This window comes from Rhea americana, unplaced genomic scaffold (assembly GCF_003343005.1).
Source record: "Rhea americana isolate MKP2758 unplaced genomic scaffold, rheAme1 scaffold_84, whole genome shotgun sequence".
Classification (NCBI taxonomy): Eukaryota; Metazoa; Chordata; class Aves; order Rheiformes; family Rheidae; genus Rhea; species Rhea americana.
In genome coordinates this window covers 3,093,565-3,114,810 of record NW_028187023.1, presented here as the reverse complement: position 1 = coordinate 3,114,810, position 21,246 = coordinate 3,093,565, and the positions used below count along the sequence as shown (strand labels likewise).

Genomic DNA, 21,246 nt, shown 5'->3' with positions numbered 1-21,246 from the left:
GCTGTGCGGCTTTAGTAACTCTGATCAGATACAAAAAAGAACTGCCAGATCAACTTAAGCTCTCTGTATTTGGGCAATTCCTAACCTTGAAAATTTAGTTTTACAGATTACATTTCTATGTATTACTGGGCTTGGGGGTGTTGGTTTAAATATTAAAAAACAAAAACAAAAAATGTGTTAGACAGCACTCGATAGGGATCTTATACAAAATACATGTCCCTTCTAGATTCACAGGAGCAAACTGCTGTTTTATTCACAATCCTTCCCTACATTAAGTGAAGCCGTTCCAGCATGTCATAATTAATCTAATAGTCTATGCAACTTTTACACAGAGACATATATTGCCAGTATAAATGCAAAAAGCTAGTGTTCATGCCAAAAAAAAGTGAAATTCTTACAATCCAGCCAAATCAAGATAATTTCTCTCCAAGTAGCTGAGACAGAAATGCATCAGTGCAGATAAACTTCCCTGCCAGTTTTTCACACCCCTCCCCACCGCCATGTATAGAGATCACACAGCTGTTAAAAATGAAGATGATATAGAATGAAAACACATTTTTTCTAATTTGGTTTGAWTTTTTTTTTTTTTTTAAGAAGCAGCAACAATGTTCTGCCTTCAAGTGGAAGAACCAGCATCCGCTTGGACACAGACCAAAACATGGAAAATTTTGTTTATAAAGGTGAAAATGTGCTTAAGCTCTGAACATGAAAGGATCCTTTATGGCTTAAGGAGCTCTAACTAACTATAAAGGCTGACATGCATGGCCACTACAGTGATCTGTTCATTTCCTACATCAACTATTTGGGATGTTGTACAAACATGTGTAGTGTTTACCGCAGCAGCGTGTTCCGGGAATCACCAGACAGCCTTGCATTGGGCCGTATGGAAGGCACTAGTCCCCCACTCCCTCCCCTTCCCTCCCTACAGCTCCCTTGCAGGTGCGTCAACATGAAAAAAACACTCAAGCCCTGAGGACTTTGTGGTCCAGTGTAGTCAGTGCATTTGTATGACAGCACAATTCTTCCTCCTGCAAGAAAGCCTGTCCCACGCACAGACAGCTGGAAGTAACTCTGACCCCTGATGCCACAATTCAAAGCCTCCTCTGTTTGCCTTTTTGATTCCTGATTGACACATTCACTGCCAGGCGGAGATGAATGCTGCTGAGGAGACAATGTTGATCTGCCTCGACTATTCTTGTGAAGGACTTTTTCAGAATAATAAACAAAAAACATTGGTGTGCTTAAGTGTCTGAATAGAACTTGAGATAGAAAGCGAAYGGACTGCTTTAGAGAAGCTGGCAAGTCGATTGAAGAGTTAATTGTCTGGGTGTACAATGAGTTTATTCTGACTGCAAACAAAGAGCTCTCTCTTCCTGGTCCTGGTCCTTCAAAAGGAAAYGTGTCAAAAGGGCCTGCAGCAGCACTCTGTACTAATAGCAATGCTCTAGTCTCTGGGATTCAGTGGCTTTAAAATTGTTGAATCCTGAGATTCAAACAGTATCTCTCTAAAATCCATAGCCCTCATTTACTGGGCGAGTTCTCAAGCTACTTCTACAGTAATTAGCCAAAATAAACCTGCCCTCTAGCTTCTTCTCATTCTTTGTGGCTTTCAGTAAACTCCTTCTTTAGATATTTTTCTAAAGACGGAGTGCCTTTATTTTAAGGCACAGCTAGATATTACCCTGAGAGACAATGCTGCATACACCTTTGCCCAAATTGGATCCTGTTTTACATTATTTCAATTACATATCATTTAAAAGGAGTCAATTTAAACAAAACAAGTGGCTCTCAATGTCTCATACTCGGGAAGATTCAGAGTCCCAGTCCACATCTGGATCTGCATTTCAGAGCTTGTACTATAATAGGTCAAACCAACACAATGTCCAAACACACCCCCTGCCTCTGGGAAAGTTCAGATCCAGATTCAGATTTGAACTTTGCAGGTCGAACCAAGCCCTATGGTAATTACCACTTAAATATCTGACTCACTTGTGTAAGCTATGCAAACCCTTTTGGGAAAAAGAAAAAAAAAGACTTCCTAGTACAGCTGCATGGTAAACAATGTAGCTGAAAACTCAGCCATTATATTTTACTATTCTGATGACAAAACCCRTGTGGATTTTGGTGCCAATGCAGATGCAGAGACAAAAAGTTACTCCAGCAATAGGCAACACTCAAAAAAGTTCAGAGGATCAGTCTGAGCTGGCTGTGAACTTTCTGGTGAAGAAAGTTTGATTCAGCACATGTGAAAAGTTGTTGTGTTAAACTACTCACAGAAATGTATCATTTCAAATAGCATTTATCCTCAGGTAAAAGGGGACACTTCTGAGCAAAAGACAGAAAGCAAGAACCTTAAGATAATTCAGGCTAGCATTTAGAACATTCACCTAATTTAAACTAGAGACCTACACGTTGTGCTCTCCTTTCCCAAGGAAAGATTTCAAACACAATGCTATAACTAATTTGGGAGGATAGCAGGGATCCTCAATTTTAAACAATCTCCATTTTTTTTCCAGTGATAARTGACGATTTCAAAACACTGGAACCTAGGAAATAAGATTTCCAGTTTTTCAGCCAGTTTCCCTTTACACTGTGAAATGTAAACTCCAGTCTCAACCAATTTYGCAGTTTTAAGTAAGCAGCAGCAGTATTTCTTAAGTAGCCTGAATACAGAAGTAATTCAAAACATGGAATTTGCACCTCTCCCTTCACCCCCACATTCTGCCATTYTGAGCTTAACTAAGAGTTACAGTTCACTTTTGGGCCAAAATCTAGCACTGAAATCTTTTTCTGTCAAATAGATTTGCCCATTAAAGATTGGCCCAAAAGCTAATGATCAGATTTCAGCTTGGCTATTACAGCATTTCTGAGATCAAATGCAAGGAAGAATTTAGGCTTACTAACAGCTCCTGAGCTGTATTCAAGGCCTAGGTGGGAAAGATCTTCCACTGTGCTTGGGCTTATCTTAGGCAGTTTTACCRTTTTCAGATTCCACAGTCAAATTCTTACCAGAAATGTAAAATAGGCCTCTTTGAGGTTTTGAAAGTAATGGGAAAATAAATCCCCAATTTGACTTTGATTTGAATCTTATGTGCTAAAAAGGAAAAACAAGTAATAAAGGTCAGAGCAGTTTGGGATCATCTCCAGTTTAGAGTGTTGCACAAAAAGCTTTGTTTTGATTAAGGTGGAGCCGCACTCACTGTTCATCTACAGACACTCATCAATCCAATCCTCCCCCAAAACCCCCTGCAGCAGCTTCGTTTGTGATGCCAGACAGAAATCACCTGGTGTAAGATGATTTAGAAATACACCTTGTTGTCCTTAGCCTGGACCTACCTCAAGCCTTAACTCCATCAGTTATGTCCCTGCCACAAAGAGAACAATAACCAGTTTGGTAATGTTTTAATTGTCTTGATTTATTACGTTAGAACCTTCAGTTCACTTCCAAAGTGTCTCAGACCACCAGAAAAGCTTTAGAAGAGTCTGCTTATCATTCACTCAAAGGCTCTTGAAGAAGCTGCTAAGATACCAGTCACACACATATATAATATATGTGCTTATTTGTTAATCTGCCATTTCCACTATGTTGGGTTTGGCTACTTCTCTCTTTGAGCACAGCCCCTCGCTTCCCTCATAGCTGAAGTGCCATAACTCTTTGGAAAAAGGTAACATTTTCCTGCCTCTTATCTTGTCCTTCCGCTGTTCCTGCCACTCAGCTGAAATAGTAAGCAAAGACTATGTAAACAATGCACTATTCTTACCTTGAAAAATGAGCACATTCTCAATCCCATACATGCTGTCAAAGTTCATCCTCCTTTTATTTTTCATATACCTGATGAAATCAACTAGATAGCAACAGGGAAAATATTAAAATCACTCTTTAGCCTAAAGTCTATTGGCCCCACTGCGCAGTCTGACWAGAAATGTTATACATAAATGCTGTATACCACCTCTACATCTAACTTCCATTTCACAGCAGATAATTTAAGAAGATAAAATATTGCAGCATGCAAGCTGCGAGCCCATCTTCACCAGTCAGGCGAGCATGGTTAAAGAATGTTAATTTAACCACTTATCAGGGAATCAGAAGTGAAACAAAGCTCAGACCCTCAACACATTTCCAGGCTCTGTAGATCTGCTTCTGTCATATCGTAAGTGTTCAGATACAATTGCAGCTTGTTGTAGCGCAGTCCTGGTTTCACAGCTTCTAGCAATGTTCTGGATAACCAAAGCCAGGAGAACCTACAACCACCACTAAACATGAAAATTTTCTTTATTTACCAGTACTAGTTTCAGTGGTGTAATTTCAGCTACGGTGACAGGCATGGAAGACATCAGAATATCTTCAAAACAAAAGAACTAGTGTATGCTTTAGAAGCAGGCTCCCTATGGAAGCAAAGAATTTTTTTTATTCAGCTGCACACTTATCTGTCCTTCAAAAGTCTAAGCCACTCACTACTGACACAAATCTAAGAAGAAACAGAAGGATAGTTAAAAGAAGCAAGGAGACTAGATGGCTTTCGGAACTGGTCATAATACACTGCACCAAAAGTTAGCTGCTACTRAAAATCAAGACTACGTGATACTTGCTGAAGAGTCGCATCATCTCCTTACAGATAATGGGAGTTGGCCGGGGAGATAGCATTCAAAGTTTCCAAATCTGAAGTCTCCACACTTATTTTGGTCAGCTGATAGCCTTCACTTGTCAGATGGCATTAAGAAAACATCACTGCGGTGAATGCAACACAGCGATTAAATGGCTGTAAATCCAGGACTTTCCCTTTGCTCCAATACCTCCCTCCGAAAGAACATTTTTCTGTGGAAAATAGCATCAATGTAATGAAAAGGAGAGGAAGAACAGGCATGACTAAGGAAAACAAACAACTGAAAGTAAATAAAGTAGTTATAATAAAAAGCAAATAAAGGCGGTTTAAGCTCTGTGTTTGTGTAATAGAAGTTGTACCTATRTGCATGTCAATACAGACTGAGATCAAATATTTGTAAAAGGTCATGCCAATCCACAGAGGGGACGTTAGACCATCTTGCCTTAGGAAGGAGCACTGACCACAGTAACAAAGAGAGAAAAAAGAGTTAAGTCAGAACAGGCAGTATGGTACATGTCTGTTCCAGACTGTCCGTGCATTAAACTGCAGCAGGAAAGTGAAGTGGGCAGGCAGAACACAGAAGAACAGAATAGCAATATTACAAGGGCTGGATAAACCAAAGTTCCCCAAAGTGCTAGCATTACTTGTACTGYGGAGTGAGTGATGAGGTCTAGGAATCAGCAAAAGCCAGCATTCTCTAAATAGGCAAACTGATGAGAAAGTTTAACAATAGATCGAGGGAAATGAAGAGGAGGAAGAGATGACTTTTTTTTATATATATATAGCTTCCTATTTGGTATGAAAATATCTCACCCTGCAAGCCCAACTACTAAGTGATAGATGCYACTGGATTCTAAACTGCAGAATCTCAACTTTGATATATCTTCCTGCTTCTGTTCTGAGTGAAATTTGAACAAAAATAGGGAGCAAAAAATTCTGCACAAAGAAACATTTAACTTAAGACACTATGTCTCTTAGCAAAGTTTTAGCACTTGACATTGCCCCAGACTTGGAGAGAAGCTCACACAAAGCTCTGTAGCATTGTTGACAGCTGCCTCATCACTGTGAGGCRAAAGCAACAACAACCCATATTATTGCTGAGTTTAGTCTCTCTAGTTATATTAAATCTATAAGGCATGAGATGGTTTCTTTCACTAGCCTCAGCTTTAACGTTGTCTTCTGATTCCCTTTAACTCTGTCTACTGTCTCCCAAAAGGCTGCTCAGAAAGTCCACAAGCAATACCAGCTTGCCACTTCTGCATTATATAGCAGGGCAGATACCTGCAACTGTGGAAAGAGAGGCACATTGTCTGAAAAGCAGGGAAGGAAGAATATCGTGATACTGCTCCGAGATTGCTCTGATGAGATAAACAACATTACATGAGCTTCATATGAGTAAGGATCAGACCCATAGCTTTAGGAATGTTTTAGTAGCTACCTGAAATATACGGTGGCCTTGGGCCAGAGGGTGACAGGGGTGATGAGAATCTTACCCTGCCTCTCCTCCCCCAGCATCACACATGATCCCCTTTCAGACCTCTCTTCCCAGCGCTGTTCTCTTCAAGGTAAAGGCTCTATAAATTCCCTCATATCTTCAAGGAATAGGGCCTGTAAGTGGGCGGTGGAGACAGCAGTAAGTTCCCAGATCAATGGCCATTTGAAATTCAGACATATGGCTGAAGCCCTACAGCTGCATGTGTTAATTACCACACGTGTCCCCTGTAAAGCAGTCTGTTAAACACAAAGAAAACAGAAGAGAAAAAAGCCATTCCAAAGGATTAAGTAAATAGTCTAAATTTTTGACCCTGCTCCCCCAGACACATGCCTGCGTATAAGAACGCAAGCTCCCTTCCTTTCCCCTGACACCTGCAGGCTGAGGAAGCAGAACACCCCTTGCATCTCTAGCCATGTGCACTGAACCTATCTCAAAGTGTACTTTCACCCTTCCAGCCCCTTTTCCTCCCCCAGCCTCTTCTCTCGCCAGCCCCTCTCCCCTTCTCCTTTAGAGGACTAATTCCTGGCTGACAACCAGACTAGACTTGGGCTTACAATACGCCTTTTCATTTCCTCACAGGCAAGAGAATGGATACCTCATCGCTACGTCTGTATCGCATGTGTGCAAATGAAAGGGAACAGGAAAGGGAAAAAAGCTGACTTTTTTTCACTACTTCTTGTGCATTTTTTTTTCCTCCAAGGCTATAAAGAGTAGAATTCAGAGCTTTAGGGAGTGAGTACAATGCTACCCTAACTGTATTGCCCCAGGTAGTTCACTCCCAGGTCTCAACTTAGTCTAAGGAAGTTTTCACATTTGACTATGAAAATGAAGGAGTAGTTTTTCCTATATGAGGGAAGGTGGGGGGTGGGGACACAAATGGAAGGAGACAAGCAGAGTAATTGAGAAGTGAYGGCAGGATCTCCAAAGCTTCTAACATGCTTCAGAAGGAAATCTGTATGTATAGAATAAAATATGGCTCACAAAAATTCAGCAATTAGAGTGCAAGTGACACGTCATTCCTGAACATAACCTTTGCATTTTAAGAGGAGGAAGGTCACTCCACTAACTTAGACTGCCAGTCATCTATACATTGACTTTTCAAAACTTGCCCAAGACAACAGAGTACAAGAACCAACATTATCCAAAGGCTTTTCTGTGATCAGTAGAGCAGGTCATATTAAASCTGTTGAATCCTTACAGTTAAGGGTTGTTTTGCTGCAACATTGTAAGGTCCTGTCAGGATCTGAGCACTGAGATTAGCACAATAACATGTAATAAAATGTATGGACCCAGCCCAGGGAAATTCAGGCTAGCAGGAAGACCACCTCTCCCTTCCCTAACTTCTATTCAAGCATCTTGCAATATAGCTGCCAATATAAAACAAAGATTGAGATGACCACATAGAGAGAAATTATTATTCCAACTATATCTGTTCTAAAGATGATTTAATTCCCTTAAGGGCCATCTCTTAAACTTGAATAAGCATTCTAGTTGCCTCTCCAGCCTTCTTGTACCTTAATTTACAGGCATACTTGCTCCGCATGCATTCAGGTTCTCCCATCACAATTTTGTGATTTATTGCCCTTACAAAGAAACCTTGACAAAGATCATGGAGTGAAGGAACTGAAAGGAAAATGCTTCTCCAGTCACATCCAACTGAATCCCTGCACCTGCAAGACTTAAAATCCCTTTCCCATTGCATTATGCTGATTTGAAAAAAAAAATAGCATAAACATTTAGATGTCCAGATTCTTCTGCAGGACACATACTTAAGCAGTACAAGGTCAAGTTATGTTTGCACAAGAAAACAAGTCCTAGCTTTAGTTATCTGCAAACCCACCACCAGTTCCTCCAACTTATTCTCTGATTTATTTTTAAGAAACAGAAGCTACAAAACCCCAAAACTCTAGTACTATTAATTTCAAAGTTACAATGATACTGGGTTTTGCAATGCATCTATGTAGAATAGTATAGTATCTTGTCATGCTCATCCAGACACTAAAAGAGMATGGAAGGAATTTAACAGCTCTTTAAAGAGGAGAAGGTGTTAAGGCCAGGTATCTATGAAGACAAAAACAACCCACAATCCCTAGAACTGTTCTATTTCTCTACCATCTGTAACTGGTCAGACACCAGAAATCTGGGTATAGCACATAAATAGTTAATAATACCTTGTCTAATCAATTGTTACTCTGCTTATTAGAGCTACTCAGTAGGCTGCTCAATACCATGGCTTAATCATTTTAAAACCCTTACAGTTGTTCTTAAGACATTACAGACATGAGAAGTCTGTAGATTACTATAACAACCCTTGTAAACTACAATTTTAATAAGTCATATTATATAGACTAACCTGGAAATAGAATTCTAGTGTCATAAATGAAAGCATAATTCTTGCATTCTATCAAACAAAATATACTTAAAAAATTCCCTTCTGCTTAAACTTACATGTGAAACTCTCTTCATCCTCAAATTTGATACACGTGTTCTGAGGCCCATAAAAAATGTCTTGATGAAAACTAAGTAATTCAGACGAATCACTGATGTGAGGACCCAAGAGGACTGTTTTTAATTCTACTGTTCATGTAACTAATTTGAAGTTAAATTTTTTGTCTAGATTTTAACATCTCATAAATCAAACACTTAAAATACTGTTCTATTCTAGAAAGCATTCCATGATGCATGAAATTGTAAGATTACATTCCTCTGTTCTCACAAAAATCAATTGGGAGCCTCACTTAAAAGCTGGGTTCTCTCTCTACCAGTATTACAGATTTTGTAAGATAAACTACAATCTACTATACCCGTGAAATTCACTTGCTTTCTACAGTTTTATTTATCTGGAATTTAATCAACAATTTTGTAGATAGGTACAATACAGGGACATCAATAAGATGAATATCTATCAACAGGCAGAACTGATTAAAGTAATAGAATTTTACAGAACTATTTTTATAATGGAGTAGTCAAACTTCAATTCTACCCCTAAGGTTGCTTGGAAATACAATTATGAACTAATCAAAATCTTATGTGCTGCAAAACCATCAAGACTTATAGATCAGGATCTAGATGTTATCTATTTAAAAATAACTGAATAATACAAGCAATCTAGATGAATTGTGTGACAGAATTGCAAATTTGGTGTCTGCTAATGTTTTGCAAGAACTTCACTGTAAGGTTCGTCCACCAGTTAGAACCGTCACTTGACTTCATACTGAACCAGTAAACCTGAATTTCTTTCACCTTGCTGTTGTGGGCCATAAGATATTTGTCTATGTTTCTTGGAACTACTGTAAGCCATTAAAGACTTGCAAAGAATTTTGCCATTATTTATCAGGTCAGAGAGGCAGGAATAATTGAGCATTTGCAGCTTGGTTTTTGCAATAGCATAGTTCTGTTTCAGCTTCGATCACTACCTTGTTGAATCCAGGAAGGACAGGAAAAGGCAAGGACCAAAGTCTCAGGTTCAAGTTTTGGTCACATTTCTACTTGACAGCCCTGCCTATGGACTGGGATGCTTTTGTTCCTGTCAAGATATTATATGTCAGTACTTCTGAGACACACTAACCACCATGGAGGCAGAGCACTACTGTGAGCAGAGAGCAGGTGAATTAGTGGCAGCTACCTGCCTTCTTACCACCAGCAGACAAAGCTTCCAAGTCTCCATGTACAAACAGTTCCATTATTTACATTAGCACAAGCTGTCCTCCACTTCAGTTTGCCTGAGGAGAGCACTCACCTTTTATTGCTCAGTCTAATCACTGACTCAGACAAATGGCTCATTACTGTTCAAACTGCTCGATCTACCGACTGCACAACCATCTATTAACATTTTCTAGAGGTAAGACTCTTGGAAACCAGCAGGAAAAGAGTCACAGAATGGGCCTACTTGCCCATGAGCGCAGCTAAGATTTTCCCCACTTTCAAGTTCTCCTTTAAGCCCATTTCATAACATTAAATCCACAAAAAGGAACCCAATTTGAGATGTTTAATTAAGAGGAATTTTATATTATTCATCTTAGGTTCCTCAAATTGCCTCAGTATTTTCTTGTAGACTGCAAACTTACCGGCCAAAACCTTTCATAACTCTGTACAAGAACCTAAGTACTGAATTCAATATCTGCACATAAAATAGTAAGCATAAATTGATTTCATCCCCAGCTTTGCCTTCACTGGGGCCACAGTATATATTCTACTAACCTCACCGTACCTGCCCCAGGTTCAGGGAACTGCAAGTACTATTGTCAGCTATTCCAATAGGGAAACAAGGTTAGTCAAAATAGGTCTGGAACATTATACTGTGGTGAGAGAATTTATGAAAGAAAAAGGGAGTTTGTACTATTCAAGACTCTCTGTATTGACTGTCAGTTCACATTGACTGACACTGACAATCTAGCCAGTYCTTTTGCTACATTATTCTTTTAATCACAGATTATAGAATTGGGCCTCCTTTCCTGCTTCCTTCACTCGATTGATTTCAAATGGTCTAAACACCTGTGGCACAAAGTCCGGAACAGTTAACAACCACTAAGAAACCATCATCCCTGCTTAGATTAACATCTTCACTCATCCCTCCTCTAATCCCTCTCCCCACTTCCAATTCACTCAGTTTCCAGTTTTAAGCAAGATGACTGAGTGGTTTTAAGGAGATCACCAATGACATGACTGCTTTTTACATCTTTCTCCTGACCAGCCTATTTTTAAAACCTATTTGGTGACTACGAAAGATGCTGCTCAGAGTTGCAATATGCCAAATCTTTGGCTCTCAAGCTCTTAGGAGCTTTGAGCTTCTAAAGCCCCAACATTCCATAGAAAAAGAAAACAAAGTTTTATTTTGTTTCATGTTTACTTGTTTTGTTTCAAATCTGTGGCAGAGTTTCCCTTTGGCTGAAAAGCAGCATTCTGCATTCTTTAGACAGGCAAGAAATCCAGTCACATTGGCTCCAAAGATGCCTTTCAGTGCTTCTTAAAACATTAACAACTTCTCAGTGGGAAAGGGGGGAGACCCAGCACTCTAAGGGATAGTGTGCATCTTCCAAGTCTCTCAGGCCTTTCAAACTAGGCAGCAGCTGGAKTAAATTAGCACAAGCAGCTCCTTATGAGACAGGCTTGTATAAGGCACAGGCAGGAATAAGGAACAAATAGCAACAGAAATCTGCAGGTTATGGACATCCTAATCCCACACAACAATAACTAYATTCTCTGAAAAAGTCCTGGGAACTTGTTCTGCACCAGCCTGGAGGAGCAGTGTGTGTCAGCCTGGCTGTGCTACATTATCTCCTACAGAAGGAGTGCTCTTCCTCGTTTTCACTTAAAGGATTACCCAGTCCTCCTTGAAGGGGAAACCAATCAATTTAACAGAAAGGGTTTAGAGTACATTAATGAACTATAGTGAACAAGTAAAGTCACTTGTTCAGTGTTTCACCGTTCTCATGTAGCATAAAAATCAGCAGAGCGGCCCACCTGCATCATGAGGCTAGCTGCACAGAACATAATCGGTATGAAGGGCCGCTCAGCTGCCAGCCGGACGTTGCCTCCTGACTGGCTATTCAGCGTCAGCCGTTGTTCCYGGGCCACTGTGCTCCCAAGTTGGGCAGCACTCTTTTGGTAAGGATGCCAGGACAYACGGTGCTGGGGAAAGGCAGGATGCTGAGCAGTGTAGGTCCAAGCACAGCTAGCAGCATTAAGATGGTTTGGAGCCTCACAGGCATACTACAAAGACTTCCACCTCCCCTTCTATCCCACCCCCTCATCAAGTTACCACACAGAGCCAGTACCTGCTGTGAGCAGGTCCTCCTCCTGAAGCTTGCAGAGCAGGAAAAAGCCTGCATGCTGATACATTCGCTCCGAGCCTCYGCCTCTGCTAGCAATAGTGATGGACGGTACCTGCCAATTTCAAGGGCAGTCCAACAGGACTTAATGCTTGGAAGGCAGGAGGGGAAAACAGGCAATAACCCCTCAGGTAAAGAGCAGAAGGTCCAAAGGATTTTGAATCAGCTTTTACCAGTGGAAAAAAAAAAGTGATGATGAAAATTCAATAATTAGCTTATCAGCTAGGTTTTTTTTGGCTCTGCCTGCACAGGGCAGAATTTCAAATATACCTGTCAGCACTAGCAGCTTTCTTGGTATAGTCGCATTTTTCCACACTTGTCTGCCCTACTCCCCCAAGCCTAWTAGAAAACGGGCAAGAGGGACCAACCTGCAAGCAAGTTTACATAAACTTTAATCAGACTGAGTTCAGCATAAGAGGAACARYGGTAAATTTCTGAACTACAYGTTCATGCACCAAGTTTATAATGGRCAACCTGGGCTTCCATTCCACCACATAAGAACGTACCCCTCCTTCCAGGCACAGGTCTGCTCTGCMTTCCAACAATAGAGCACTTCTCATGCACAGAATAAATTAATAGTTGCTATTTTCAAGCTTAAGTTTGGTGCCAATTTGATTTGAWTTAAATTTTCCTTACAGGGCAAATTGTATGAGTAGCTGGCATTGCATCTTACTGTAACAGCAGCACAGCTCTGGACAATCCAAGCACGGGATTTAAAAATAAAAAGGATTTCTTGCCAGCACTCCTGCCTGTTCTCTGCAGAAGGTTTCACAGAGCCACTTCTGGAACTACATGCCTAGCCACGTGACCAAAGAAGTCATTTCGTTTTCATCAGTAGTGAGAAAGCCTATGAAAGGGAAGTGCGTGTTACTTCACACCATCTAGTGACCATAACCATTGACCTCCAGAAACTAGGCCTACACAGGATGGAAAAGAGGCCAAACATTTGGAGAAAGGTAGCTGTTACTGACAACCAGTCCTCTTCTCCTTCCAACATTAATTTGTCACTGATGTAGGAGATAAATTAGTAAAATCTTCCCTTTCATTTCTTGTATAATAGCTTAAGCCTACCCATCTGTACTGCTTCCTAGGTGCAATAGCCTCTGTCCAAAAAGCTGTTTTGCCCTAAAGACTTGAAAGGTACCAACATCACACAAAGTGCATTAGCTCCATATTTTATATTCCTGTATGAATGGACAAAGGAAATCATTTTTGACAGTCTTAGCTATTTCTTTTCCTCCTGAGAGAGCCTGTTCTTTGCCAGATAATGCTACTTGTCCCAGAGATGCTCACCCAGAGGTAGAGGAGGAGTCTACTGTGCAGGGAAAAGTCCAAAAGTTCCCAAGTCATACGGCAGCTCTCTAAAGTGATATCAGAAATTTCCAAAATACACCCCTACAACAAAAAGATCACCACTGACCCAGTTCCTACTGGATCTCTCCTCTTCCCACCTTTTTTTCATCTTTTCACAAAGCACAATCTTTGTAGAAAGAGCCTGTACACTCAGCTAGAATGGACAGTCACATCCTTGCTGTCTAACCATCAGCCTGTGTAGAAGCCAGACCTCCAGAAAAAACTTCAGAGAAGCCAGGCTGGCTGACACAATACAGGAGTTTTGAATCAAGGGAATGTAAGTCAGAAGAAGCATTGGTAAAGGAAGTCAAATCCATTTTTAGATTAGATATTCATCAGCAATTGAAGAAGTAGTGTTAAATTCCTCAAATTTTAAACTGAWTTTTATTTCAGCTTCTAAAAACAATCCCTATTTTAAAAGGTATTTAGACCAGTTTGGACTACTTAAAAATCACTYACACAGATTTTTTCCAACATGATGGAGAAAGGCTGAAATGGCTTGTGTGGAGGCTTCCAACAGACAGGAACAGAGGCAGAATTGGAAAGGATGGAAAGTTTACATGATTTGCTTGAAGCATGCTAGCGCAAAGGGAAATATTTTCCTTTTCCTGACAGCTACTGCATAGGATGTTTCTGTGGCCATGTGGCCAAGCACACTGTTCTCAAAACAGGATGCCAGAGGCAACACCAAGGAGTGTCAGTTTATATTATAAGTTTTAGACTAATTTCATCCATTTACAGTTCTCTTTTTCTGTATATACCAACCTCTTGTTAATAAAAGAGTGAAATGGAAAGACTAAGCTCATAAACTCTACCCTTTTCTCCTGTTTCATCTGCAATCCAGTGTCAGCTGCTTTTCATTCTAGCAGAATAGACCAGGATAACTCAAGTAGGAAGCCTGCAAACAATCTCTACTCAAAAATAATGCAGGCTGCAAGAACTACTTCATTTACCTGTACTTTAGGCTAGACTAGCAAGGATTGCATTAATACAATGATAATGATGCATTCAGGTGCCAATTATACAGGTTGTCAGGTTTAACACATAATTACAGGTTTACAGAGACATGTCCTTATCTAAAAAAAGAAACAGRTTTCAGTATTCAGTCTCAAGTATTTTTCCTTGCATCTGTCTTCTCCCTATCTTTTTCTAAGCTACCRCACATGAAAAATTGGCTGGAGAGTAGACATGGAAATATGCTCAAAATATAGCACTACTCTGAACTCAACAATCTACAACTCYTTTTAAGTGTTCTCAGGACTTGATTGACAGCCCAGTATGGAATATGTTTTTCAAACTAAGTTTAGACATCAAAGTAAGCATTTTCATGCATTCTGAAGCACCAAAAGCACATGAAATGCTAGGAGTTTTAGAGAAAAAACAGTAAAAATCCTACTTCAGATACCAAAACAGGAACTTYTTTCAGGAAAAACTCACTAGCAGGAATAAGGATGCACTCAAGATAATTCTCCCACAGTACAGAGACAAACTGAAAAGTTGACACTGCAGGGGAAGAAGGGGGAGGACACGGTGGAAATTAGGGTGTGGAGCAGGCCTAGAGACAAATTTGACTCCTCAATGTATACTGCAGTAGTCATCTTTCCCAAGCCTTCAATGAATGCAGATCAGAGGACAAAGGGAAGGGCTACACATACATAGCGGAAAAGGGGAGTAACACATCTAGTGCCTTGCTCAAGAAAGGCAAGGACRAAAGAAGAGAGCAAAAGATGAAGGAGGACCAACGCCTAATGCACARAAGAGTGAGATTTTTTGAAGCACCCAGAGTTTAATTTGACTCTGCTCCAGCAGGCCAAAGGGTTTTATGTAACACACACATGCACAAAATCCTTCAATGCATGGCCACAGCCATGACATTGGCACTCTTAACTCCCAGTAACGTACTCGTCATACTGCTGGTCTCTCTATTCKCTTGAGATTTTACTGAGCAATGCTCAGTAGTTAATACCAAGGTCAACAAGCAAAGGTGTATCAGCCATTCCTTTGGGAGGCTCTGCTTTCATATTCTGCATCTCAGCTGTCAACCACAGAGCAGAGCACATAGTTTTCTACTCCACAGGGTGATGCATAAACAGACTGCCATCTTCTTTCTTCTGCTGATGGGAGAGATCTAGAGGCACATAAGCCTCCCACACAGAGTTGTTTAAAAACTGAAGTTCTAAGTTATCTCAAGAGACTTGGCAGGGCAACTGCTACTACAAAACAACTTGTTGGAGCACAGGACTCCACTCACCTTTCCTTCCTGAGTTACCCTGGCTTGACGGTTTATCAGTTACAGAACCTAAAGGAAAAAAAAAAGAAATCTTTTAAGTTCCTGCATGATCATACAAGATACGCAATCATATGAACACAATCAAAATTTCAACACACAAAGTGWCCATTTTACTTGACAGCAACTCATTTTAGGATTCAGAGATCTGTAGCTTCAACCAACTAGAACAGCATAAGGACATTTTTGCATTATGGATAGGGTCAGAGCAAACAAGAAATCTTTAGTAGCTGGATCCAGTGATTTGAAAGAGCTCAGAGCAGTGCATAAGTAAGAAACATGGAATGAATTCAAGAGCAAGAAGGAATGATAAAAAAAGAGTCATTTCTTCCATTTGCAAATGTCAGGAAGAACAAATCAAAACCAGGTGGGGAGAGTTTGTGCAGATCATGCAAGGGGCAGAATTCTAAAGGAAAGGGATTAAGTGGGATACAGTTTCCAGAAAATGAATTTCAATCAATTCCTGAACATCTCCAGCTGTTTGAAAAGGAATATAGGATAAGATCCAGCAGGTACTTGAATAGGACATATCTCCTGTTTCTTAATATACACATAAATCTTCATACAACCTATAACAGTGTGCATTTGTTTCTGCAGTTTGCTTCAGGGCTTCATCAAGCACTTTTCCATTAAAAGCAGAACAGATAATAAAGGCTATTTGAACAAATCCGTTATGGAAGTGTGAAAATTTATGACAAGYTTTTTTTTTCTTTTAATAGATTTATGCCCCAGAAACTGATTCTTTCTTGCACCCTTACTAAGCCATGCTAGTGAAGTACAATGACTGATCCATCAGGATACGTGGATCAAGTCAGTTCTAAAGGAGGAAGCTTTGAAAGGCTTAATAGTCTGGTCCAGTCAAACCCTATCATAGAACTCTACTTCCTAGGCTCTTTCACTTGCAGATTAGTTGATCACATATCTACAGTTGAATTAAAAATTGGAAGCCTGTAAGCACATACACAATTTCAGTATGTCATAGTCCTAACATCCGTGCATCCTACAAAACAAACCAACCAACCAACCACTGTGGTTTCCTAGTAACACAGGCTTATAAAAAGCTCAAAAATTAAATGAACATATCAGGAAAATATACTCTAAAACATGCCCTATCAAAACTATACACAAGGAACAGTGAAGAAAAGTCATATTCTAAGGCTGAAGCCAAATTAATGCAACATTTTGCCTTGTGGAAAAACAGGATATTAGTTTTAGGTTTCCTTCCATGTACCACTGAAGCATCTAGTGCCCCCTGAAGCTACTGTCCTTGACAGCTTTCCAGCTCAACTCATGAACCCCTCTTCAAGCCGCTATTTTTGCTTATTATCATGAATACAGCCTAGAGCTCTCCAAATAAGGCAAGGCGGAGTAAAGAAARAAAAGAAAATAAGAGTTAGATTGCTGCCACACTCCCATCTAAAGGACAAATGCTGCAAAGTGAGAGGAGAAATGCATTAAGTACCCTGGGGTGTACATTGCAAGCATGAAGCCAGAGGCGGTGACAGTCCCTACATGGCGTAACTGAATGTGTTTGAGACACACTCCTATGCCTCTCTTCCTCTCTCTCTCTCTTTTTTTTTTCCCCCACTGTGGGGGCACAAAATGTCCGTGCTGCCCCTGAGTTCTGCCAAACATCACAAAACAGGTTCCCATCCTTCATTGTGCCTAGTATGCTACTGCCAAAGCAGTAGTGCTCTGAGCAGCTCATAGAGCTAAAAGCTACACCAGGWAATAGGGCCATATAGAAAATTTAGAGCCTGCACTGCCCCTCCCAACCTCATCCCATTTGGGCCCTGGGCTGCCATGGTGAACAGGCAAGGAGTAAGAAAAAGAAAAAGGAYGAATTTGGAATACCTGCAGTACCTGCTGACAGTTGAGTAAACCATACAGCTATAGAAAACAGTGTCAGACTGGGACCACTGAGGCATTTTCCATTACAAAAATCAATGACCTAAGAGGCTCAGTAGCCTTCCTGCCCTGCCTCTTCCCCTCCATCGTGAGGGCTTTGGTACAATTCCAGTGCTGTCCAGCCCCATGACACAAACAGGGGAATCCTGGAACTGAACAGCGTAATTAGAAGAGTCAAATCCATTATAACAGCAGGGCCCCAAATTTGGGGGCTAGCAGTTAACAACTTCCAGTTTCTCAGGGAACAGTCTTATCAAAGTTTCAACTGGAATCACTAAGCAAGGCAACACGATTTCATGGTCCGCTCGATACAGCTCATGGAAAAGGATTAAAGTTACCCCATCTTTTACAGGAATCTCTTGATTTATATAAATTACAATACTGCTATTCTGGCTTAGCTACCATAAGCTGTGGTTTCACTTTGTTTTCTTAGCGATCTTTTTCCCAGTGAGCCTTGGAGGACTGTCTGTCCCCTAACTGCAGGATGCAAAGCCACAGGGGACACAGCTCAAGCTTCCTTGCAGGGTTCAAACGGAGGCAAGCAAACAGAGAAGTACAAGCACAACTGCAATTTTAAAACTGGGTAAACTGCTAGGTCACCTGAAAAGATAAAGCCCTCAGAACAGGACACACTCTCCCCAATCCCTTCCATTACCAAATAAGCGGTTGTTGAAGCCACTCGCACAGTACCTGAACAGATAGGAGTTTTGTTCTGTACAGAAGAGCCACTAATAGGCTTCCCATCAGGTGTCACACACCAACAGTATCCAGTGTAGGTATGGCACTGCACCTGTTTGGTAAAACAAAGAGCCAGGCATTTCATTTCTCACTCTATAATCCAGTACTGCTATTATAACCGAGCACCTTAGTGGAAATCCCTACTCAGAAGCATCACAAACATATGCTTCAGAGTGAGGTCATGCAAAAGAGCATTTGACTTTGGAAGATGTGGTTTTGCAGACTTTCCCCCTACCACTACCAACCACCCCTGAGAAAGGTTATTTCTTCTACTCCAGTCCCATTAGCTGCTTTCTAACTCGGGATACAAAAGTAGTTACAGACAATCAGCTGACAACACTTCAGTTTTAGTATGTAGAGCTGTGTTTCATCTTTTTGCACCATCTTCTAGATCATGTTTACCATTCACCATTAAATAATTTCTCTTTAGATTCCCAATGCATCCCAGCTGAACTGAGGAAAGGTCACCCCAGCCCGATTCCACAGTCGGCATTTGAGAACAGCACTCTATGGACATTTTGAGAACATTTTGTTCAGTGAACACGGCAGAAAAATATGGAACACTGCCTTATTAAGATAACATACCTTCTGCAGATAGATTTGAGTTCTCCCAATCCAATGTCAACTCAGGCAGCAGGAGCAACAGCCAACATGCTTGCTCTTCACATATTGACAAGGATTTAAGAACATTTGAGGAAGGCCATAAGAAGCCAAAAATGCACAGCGTAAGATTTATCTTGCTTAACTTTAAAGCTCTGCATCTGAACAAGAGGTCTAGAATTGCCCAGTTCTTTCCATCACCATGAAGGCAAACCAGAATGAGTAGCTCAGTTGTGGACCTCTAAAGTAAAAAAAGATTAATCTTCACCTAGTAGACTCTTCTTAGCTATGTCCTTGCAGATACTATTTCAGTGACCCTATAGTTCCGTTTAGTTTAATAAATCCTCTATGGCCTTTGTCTCATCTTTCACAAAGTGATCAGCACTTGGATGAAATTCAGGATGCCTTTCGACTTCCCTTAAGACAAAAGTAAGCAATCATCCTGCAAGTATGTGTATAAATACTAACAGTTTCAGAAACACTKTCCAGCAAACAAACCTTCAGCTGTGACCAAGTCCACACATGAGGACTTCCAGGATCTTGAAACAGTATAGAAATACCTGCATTACTAAAAACTAGAGCTGGCTCCGTCAACTCAGTTCTCAAAAAAGCCATAAAGCAAGATCATTTCAGAAACTACCTTTTTATTTTGCTTTCAAACTGGATTCTGCCCATTCTCTATTTTTTTTTTTTTTTTTTTGAGCAAGTTCACTGAAGCTGACTTCTCATTCCAGTCTTTTCCACACAGAAGTGTCACAAAGTGTTTGTCCCATTCCCTCCATTAGGGATCCTTCAGAGCTAGATCAGTTTTTCCGCCTTGCTGACAGCTGGCTCCAATTCCCAAAGGCAGCAGAGTTTGTTCAGAGAATTTACGACGGTCTTTTTAAAGGCTTTGAATATCACATAAAACATGATCTAAGAGCGATTATAATATAGCACCACGTGTTTATCTTGGGTTTTACTAACCTGCAAAGCAATCATTTTGCCTTGAGCCAAATTCACATATAGTGGCCAAAACCAACAACAATCTCATGTACTTATGTTTCTACAGTCACTGTCACTGTTATCCAAACACTTTCACTTTTATTCTCCCAATATACCAAAAATTTGATTGCAAGTTACTCAAAAGCACTATGAATGTAATTAGAGATTAATCAAGTTGCAAAATATTTCTATTGCTCAGTTTAATCAATGGCACATTCAAAACAAGTGTGATGGAACTGTTYGGGTTTCTGTGTTTAGTGTTTATTTTTGCTGACCACATGCACATTGTTGCATACTCAAGAGCACAAGAAGTTGTCTTCACATTCAAAACATCAGTTGTAAAAATCTTACCCCAGTTAATCAAATTCTAGGACAGGAATATCAATTCATAGGGTAAGACTATTCCATGTTACGTTACAGAAGAAAAGTATTTGTATTTTGCACCAGTTTTTCAGACAAAGCCATTATATATCCCAGTATTTGGACACAAATATTTTACAAAAAGAAACAAAGTACATTTGTTTTATGACATATTTCTACTCTTTCTATGCAGTAATACGTAAAAACATACATGCATCACCTGTTTTGGAACACCTGGCATACCTAGGCCTTTAGGATAGACCTTTAGCCAAACCTTCCAAAAACACCAAAGTACAAATTTCATGACAGAGGGCTCCAAGAAATGTACTGACATAAATTTAAGATAGAGGTATCAGCCAAGAGCAAGTTATGCAGCTCATCCTAAGGGAGAGCAGCCAATTACATACCATTCAATTACATAACCCAAGCATATTATACTCATAAAAATTAAGTAACTTTGTGAGCAACAAAACTAACATAGTCTGGTCTTCCACGGACAGGTATTCCATGGTCCCTTCTCCCCTCTTCACCCCATCATAAAAAACAAGCAATAAATCTCAGACTGACAGCACTTTCATATCAAGTGTTCTACCTCAGCACAAAAGGACTTTCCTACCGCAGATAACAGCAGCTGATGGGGACTCAGCCCTTATCCTTTCATTCCTAAAGACTAGGCATACACAAAGAACAGATACTTTAGAAACCTCAAAAATCATTGCAGTGGACTTTACTGAATGTCTTCATATTGGGAGATGCTTACAATCTAGGGAATGTGCATCTTTAAGCCTGAAAAAAAAGATCTGGTGTATATTTTTAATCAATTCTMTAACTCTGCTATGGCTTGTAAAAAGTTGGAGATACCAGCTGATCTAGTACCATTTCTAAAACTACACATAGAGTATTTACAGTGTCAATTATTCCTCAGACACTAACATCTTCCACAGCTCCTGTAGCAAGGAATCTTGAAAATTCACCACTTTTGTAYTACTTCCAGTGAGCTTCGGTTTAGGTTTTATTATTCTAAATCTCCATTTAAATCTTCTGCCTGAGATTCAACCTCTTTCTTATCCTAYTCCCAGAGTGGCA

General features: G+C 40.2%; 1 protein-coding gene across 4 annotated transcripts in view; it reads right to left on the bottom strand.

Moving 5' to 3' along the window:
* Positions 1-21,246, bottom strand: part of SMOC1 (SPARC related modular calcium binding 1) — a 134,321-nt gene that overhangs the window by 56,124 nt on the left and 56,951 nt on the right. For all 4 annotated transcript variants that reach the window (XM_085323380.1, XM_085323377.1, XM_085323378.1 and 1 more), the window contains exons 4-5: positions 18,169-18,268; positions 15,535-15,582 (exon numbers count right to left, since the gene is read on the bottom strand). In XM_085323380.1, coding sequence (XP_085179506.1) covers positions 15,535-15,582; positions 18,169-18,268 — 148 coding nt within the window. The remainder of the gene's footprint in view (positions 1-15,534; positions 15,583-18,168; positions 18,269-21,246) is intronic.